The sequence below is a fragment of the Equus przewalskii genome, chromosome 5, assembly GCF_037783145.1.
Source record: "Equus przewalskii isolate Varuska chromosome 5, EquPr2, whole genome shotgun sequence".
Lineage (NCBI taxonomy): Eukaryota > Metazoa > Chordata > Mammalia > Perissodactyla > Equidae > Equus > Equus przewalskii.
In genome coordinates this window covers 73280691-73287747 of record NC_091835.1, presented here as the reverse complement: position 1 = coordinate 73287747, position 7057 = coordinate 73280691, and the positions used below count along the sequence as shown (strand labels likewise).

At 33.9% G+C, this 7057-nt stretch overlaps 1 protein-coding gene across 1 annotated transcript; it reads left to right on the top strand.

Annotated features, from left to right (window-relative positions):
* The first annotated feature begins 970 nt into the window (after positions 1-970).
* Positions 971-2251, top strand: LOC103551513 (olfactory receptor 6C2). The gene has a single exon (XM_008521038.2). It carries the CDS (start codon positions 1301-1303, stop codon positions 2249-2251), a length of 951 nt encoding a protein of 316 aa, XP_008519260.1. The 5' UTR covers positions 971-1300.
* Positions 2252-7057: the final 4806 nt, after the last annotated feature.

Below are 7057 nucleotides of genomic sequence, written 5' to 3'. Positions count from 1 at the left end.
GAGAAATCTAGAGTTAGGAGGAAAATCAGAATGACGGCATGGAATCTATTTGAAGAATGACTGAAATTTAATTTTAAAAAACTGTTATGGGGATGACTATAAAAATTGGCCATTGGTGGGGCCAGCCCGGTGGCACAGCTATTAAGTTAGTGTGCTCCACTTCGGTAGTCTGGGGTTTACCGGTTCAAATTCTGGGCACAGACCTACACACAGCTTATCAAGCCACACTGGGACAGGTGTCCCAGATATAAAATAGAGTAGGATGGGCATAGATGTTAGCTCAGGGACCATCTTACTTAGAAAAAAGAGGAGGATTGGCAGTAGATGTTAGCCCAAGGCTAATCTTCTTCTTCAAAAAAATTGGCCATTGGTTTCAACACTAAAGTTTTCCTAGGTGTTGGAAAGCAGTAGGGGGTTGGAAGTGAAAGTCATATTGCAAAGGCTTAAAGTTAAACTGAGCAGGGGTAAGATGAGAAGGTGGAAACACTAGTATATTTTCAAAGGAATTAAAAACATAATGAAAAAAGGCACAGCCTGGAAGACTATATTCAGCAGAATTACGTGAAGTTTAAGCTTAAATGACTTTGAGAGAAATGGGACCGCAGTCAGTTAACTGAAATGCAATATGAATGTATATTAGGATATTCCTCCTGTAAATATCTTGAGCATAATATTTTTGCACATTATAGATAAAATAGTTGTACATCAAACCATCTATGTATTAAGCATAAGGGATACAAACAGAAAAGGATAAAAAGCCAAAGGAAAATCTCAGGATCCAGTGTTGTGTTTGGTTGTCATTGGTGTTTGTTTGTTTTCCAAGGGAAAAGCATCTTGCCCTTAAAAAAAATGCTTTGACAGCAACAATTGAAAGGATTTCATCCTCTCAGTCATCTGGATATGTCCTATATCTAGGATTTGTCTCGGATAAAGGACGTTTAAGTACACATGAAGCAATATAATCCTTTTTTCCTCAAGTTACTTTTAAATCCAATTCATGTAATGAATTACAATCAACTACATTCTTCAATTTTGATGGGTAAAGAATGATCTGAGAAAAAGATGGATTGTTTTACTACAACATGAATTCTGAAGGAATAAACTACTGCTCATACTTATAAAATTCAGGAAGGCTGTTGGAAAAGTGGCAATATTGATCATGCTGTAAAAAGAGGAAATAAATGTGAACCGGTTTGCTTGGCTTTTCTAGCAATCTTGTGCTACAGAATTTGAATATTTACCTCCTCATAAAATCTCTTAATTTTTCACATGACGACTGAATAGATTTCATAAGGCAGTGATGAGAAACCACACAGTAATAACAACTTTTATCCTGCTGGGACTGACAGAGGACCCACTACTGCAAATCTTGATTTTTATCTTTCTATTTCTCACCTACATGTTGAGTGTAACAGGTAACCTGATTATTATCACCCTCACTCTGGTGGACTCCCATCTTAAAACGCCTATGTACTTTTTCCTCAGAAATTTTTCTTTCTTAGAAGTCTCATTTACCACTGTCTGCATTCCTAGATTTCTGTACAGTATATCAACTGGGGAAAATACCATTACCTATAATGCTTGTGCAAGTCAAATATTTTTTGTCATTTTCTTTGGAGCAACAGAATTTTTTCTCCTGGCAGCCATGTCCTACGATCGGTACGTTGCTATCTGTAAACCCCTTCATTACATGACCATCATGAACAATAGGGTGTGCACCTTATTCGTTGTCTGCTGTTGGGTGTCCGGCTTGATGATCATTCTCCCACCCCTTAGCTTGGGTCTCCAGCTGGAATTCTGTGACTCCAATGCCATTGATCATTTTAGCTGTGATGCGGCACCCCTCCTAAAGATCTCATGTTCAGACACCTGGGTAATAGAACAAATGATTATCCTTGTGGCTGTATTTGCACTCATTATCACCCTAGTGTGTGTACTTCTGTCCTACACATACATCATCAAGACAATCCTGGGATTCCCCTCAGTCCAACAAAGAAGAAAGGCCTTTTCTACCTGCTCATCCCACATGATTGTGGTTTCCATCGCCTATGGAAGCTGCATCTTCATCTATGTCAAGCCCTCGGCAAAGGACCAGGTGGCCATAAATAAAGGTGTTTCAGTGCTCACTACTTCTGTTGCTCCCTTGTTGAACCCCTTCATTTACACCTTAAGGAATAAGCAAGTGAAGCAAGCTTTTTATGACTCTATAAAGAGGATTACATTTCTCTCAAAGAAATCAAAGTTTTGTTAAATCAGAGTAAAATGAGAGAAGAAAGTCCTCTAAATATTTATCTACAGCTTCTAACTTATTTCATTGCTTTGTACCTATAATGTAGTTGATTAATCTGTTCAAAAACATTTAACGCTGACTCTTAATCTCGCTTGAATCAAACTCTTTCTTCTTTCTTCAAACCAAATTCACACATGGTGTTTTCCCTCATTGTGAAATATAAAATTCTCTTCCTCTATAACAAAGTTATCAAAATTAATATCATAAATCTAAGAATCAAATAAAAAACAGAAAACAACAGAAAATATGTATTATAAATAAATTAAACCACGTAAGGCATCCCAAGTCTGTTAAAATAATAAAAACAACAATGTGAAACTCAACGGGAAACTCAACGGGAGTTTGGGAATAATCAGAACTGAAGAAATGGAAACATCTTTACAATCATTGATAAGATGTATTACCTATTTATATTTAGTCATGAGAGAACTTCAATTGAAAGGCAGACATTTAAATAAAACAAATTTAAACATAATGCCACTTATTATGAATTGCAAAATTAGGATAGATGCATAAGAGCTAATTGGAACACCATATTTTAAATGCTGGTGAAATCAGACAGCTATTCACATCAACACAAGGCTAACTGAATGATTTAAGAAAATATCAAGGATATCCAACCAGCAGAAATAGGAAAAAATAAGGAACTATGAAAGTGAATAGATATTAGAATTTTAATCAAGGGGACAATTGAAGAAAACATTCCTAAATTGAAGAACTTTGAGTTTGGAAGCAAGTAACAGTGCACTTGCCAATGAAAAAAGAAAAGAAACAAAGAAAAAGGAAAGAAAACAAACTTTCACTGATAATGTCCCTTCTGCGAGGGGATGAACACCAGAAACTTCTATTGTCATCTTACCCAAGTCCTATTTATGGTTATCTTTTGCTTTCTGTGTCCTATCTTACCATCACTTAAATTTATCCCAGGAGTTTTATGTTCTTTAGTTTTCCTTTCTTACCTCATTTAGTTTCAGTTAAATATATTTTTATTTTGTTTCTGTTAACTTATTAACTCTACATTCAGTCATTATTCTTGTAAGCCTAATTTTGATTTTTTGGTTAGGTTCTGTTTTCCAGGTCTTGCCACTGATGATTTTAATTTTTTAGTTAAGCGATAATTTGAGAATTTGTTTAATCCTGTTCCTCATCATTTACCAACTAGTTTTCAGTTCTATTGAGATTTTCTAACTCCATTGTTCCTTCTATGCTTGTTATTTCACATTTTACTGTAAGAGAGCTTTTTTGGTCCTCTTTTATTTCTTTACTCATTTTTATACGAGTAAAAATTTTGTATATTTTTATCGTATTCTGTGAGTTATAATACATTCTTCTCTTTATAATCTGATTCTGTTTTTTCCAAATGTATCCGGTTGGAGCCTCTTTAAGCTGGTCCTGTGTCTTTTTGATAAGCTTCTATCACTAAAAAAATTACTCAGTATACTTAAGAAGTTCAATACTGCATCCTGTGCCAAATTCTGGATATTGTTTCCACATGCAATTTATTCCAATGGGTTGATTCAGATTTTGACTGAAAGAACAAAAGTGAATTTTGTGAGGAGGTAAAGCAAATCTATATTGCATGTCACTTGTGAAAACAGCTCTAAGCATGTAAATAAGAAAATGTGACATTAAAATTTCTCAGTAAGTTGTTATTTCATGAGGAAAGCAAATGCGCATCGTTTAACTTAGGGTAGTGATTTTTTATATATTAAGAGTCTTGCTTTTTTGAGCTGCTATTCCTCCAGTAAACATACTAGGCAGAAAATCTTCAAACTATTTAAAAATGCATAAAATAACTTGGAAATATTGTTTTACAGTACAATACTTAGAATTAACATATTCTACTATTTATTAATGTATCAAACACGTGCCATTAATAGAATTGGAAATACTGCAATTTTTGCTTTAATAATACTTTGTGGAAAATAATAAAGTGGATTTGAAATCCCATATTTCACTAGTTGTTATTCTAATCCTTTCTTTCCAAATCAAGAATGCATTATAGTAAGGAAGTCTGTAAGGGTGACATTATAAAGAGAACTTTTAAATCTTCTCTAGTTTGTATATGAAAATAGATGATTCTTAAATATTGATTTTCCCATGTTTATTAACCTGCAACATGAAATAATTATGTTGGGATATGAAGGTTAGAATCACAGGTCTAGATTTTAATGGGACTTTCCCTAGTTCAAATTTATTGAGCAAAGATTACTATTACATTTTCGTAGAGCGAATGTCCTTTATCTCCTGATCTGGCAGAGGAAAACTTTATTCATTTGTGGTTTATAATATAGTCTGTATATTTCTCTGAGCTCTTACATTACTGATAAAAATTTGAAGTTTGTTTTAAGTCTAAGACCTTATGTTTGTCATTAAAATAGCTGACTTCAGATAGCTATGTTAACTGTAACATGTCATTTTAATTCTCCTTTATCTAGAAATTTACTTATGGCATAAAAATTCCTACTTCTTATTAAATATTTTATTAGAAATAAATGTAATAAAAATTTCTTTATAATGACTGAACAAAGAATTTTGATAAGAAGCCATATTTAAAATCTAAAGCTTGCCATATCTTTTTAGAATTGTTTTATCTTGCTGTTTTACCTACTGATATTGTATTTAATTCTACACAGACTTATATGATTTTTGTTAATTCACTCTTTTGCATGCAATCTATATGCCATGTTCTCGTGCTTCCATCGCTTTCTCTCTGCTCGCCTCCATTTTGGCTGCTTTGTGGCTTGCTTTTCTGAGATGAGTGCAAAGTCAGTCACTTTAGATGTCAACAGTTGATTTTTCTCAGCTTTTTGCTTAGCAGTCTATCACCCTTTGTTCCTGGATTAATAGCTGGCACAGTGACTGGCATATAAGTCCTCTTGGTCTTTTATTCCCTGTGGTTCTTCTAAATTAAAAAGCACTATCACCAAATGCATGAGCTATGCAATCAACATTATTCTTGTTAATAACACATTCTATCTTCTCGTCTCACATTTCAATCTCCCCTCCAAACAAGTCAAGGATTTCCATAAAGTGGGCTGATAATCATGAAGTTAGGATCCTGAAGGCTCTTAGGTCTTCCAATCCAATCTAAAATTTTTATATCCCTCTCCAAAACTGCTTTTTTTCTATTGAAGTAAAATTCACATAACATAAAATTCACTATTTTAACAATTTGGCGGGGTACAATTCAACGGCTATTAGTGCATTCACAAAGTTGCACAATCATCACCATTATCTAATACTAGAACATATTCATCACCTCAGAAAGAACCTCCGTATCTGTTAAGCAGTGACCTCCCCATTACACCCTTCCTCCAGCCCTTGGAGACCATCAATCTGTTTTCCATCTCTACGGGTTTGCCTATTCTGGACACTTCATACAAACTGAATCATATAATATTTGTGGCCTTTTATGTCTGATTACTTTCACTTAGCAAAATGTTTTCAAGAGTCATCCAGGTTGTAGAATGTGTTGGTATTTCATTGCTTTTATGGATGAATGATATTCTATTGCATGGATATATCACATTTTGTTTATCCATTCATCAGTTGATGAACATTTAGGTTGCTTCCACTTTTTGACTATTATGGACAGTGCTGCTATGAACATTCATGCGCAAGTTTTTGTTTGAATTGCAGCACATTTAGGCACACTTTCTAATATTTTGAAGACCTGATGATAGCATTAAAGGGGCATACAAATTTTGAAGAATGATCATATACATTCCTTACTGCTCTCTGAGATGGTAACATCACTTTAACAATAAAAATATTTTAATTTTTAATTTTAATTAATATTTTAATTTTAAATGCATTCATATGCCTATTCCTGAACATCTTAGTAAATAATTTCATAATTAACATATTGATGCTATATGCTATTTTTATCATTATGTGCTGTTAAAATTACCCCAAAATTCACAAAAGAATTAATTAATAGGGCTGAATTTAACCTAAAAATAATTTCACATTAAAGAGAGAAAATAACAAGTGAAAACTTCAGTTAACATAAGAGCATACTACTGATGGCTAGAAAACAAATCATCATTTCCTAACATTGTAAGAATGAAAATAGATAAGATCTTCCCATGTGTCTTGTAACCTCCAAGCTTCTTAATAAAATACCAAAATTAGATCTCAATTAACTCTAATAATATTCTAACATTGAAATTCTAGAAACTCTTAAAGAGTCAATTCTTGGGGTATTTAATAGCTTTCAGTTGATTCTAAGTCTACTACTCACACATGAAAAAATGATTTGATTATTTTAGTACAGCCCATGGTCCATCATGACTCCCCTTGTAAGGCAAACAAAGCTCACAACAAGAAGTCGTATTATGTTGTGAGAATGTGTGTCCAAGCCTGTTTTTTTTTAACATTTTTGTAATTTCACACTTAAAGACATGCTCTGAAAATAGTACACGGTACTCCATATGCCGTTTATTGAGTCACAGTTGTTTTAATTTTGTCTGATTTATTATCTACTTATTCATTTTTTGCTGAGGAAGATTAGCCCCAAGCTAACATCTGTGCCAACCTTCCTCTATTCTGTATGTGGGTCACTGCCACAGCGTGGCTGACGAGTGGCATATGTCTGCACCCAGGATCCAAACTGGCAAACCCAGGCTGCAGAGGCAGAGTGCACCGGACTTACCGCTACACCATGGGGCTGGCTCCTGTATGATTTATCTTATCATTCTCTTTCACTCTCTCTTTCACTTTCTTTCTCTCTCTCTCTCTATGTACATATATATATATATATAT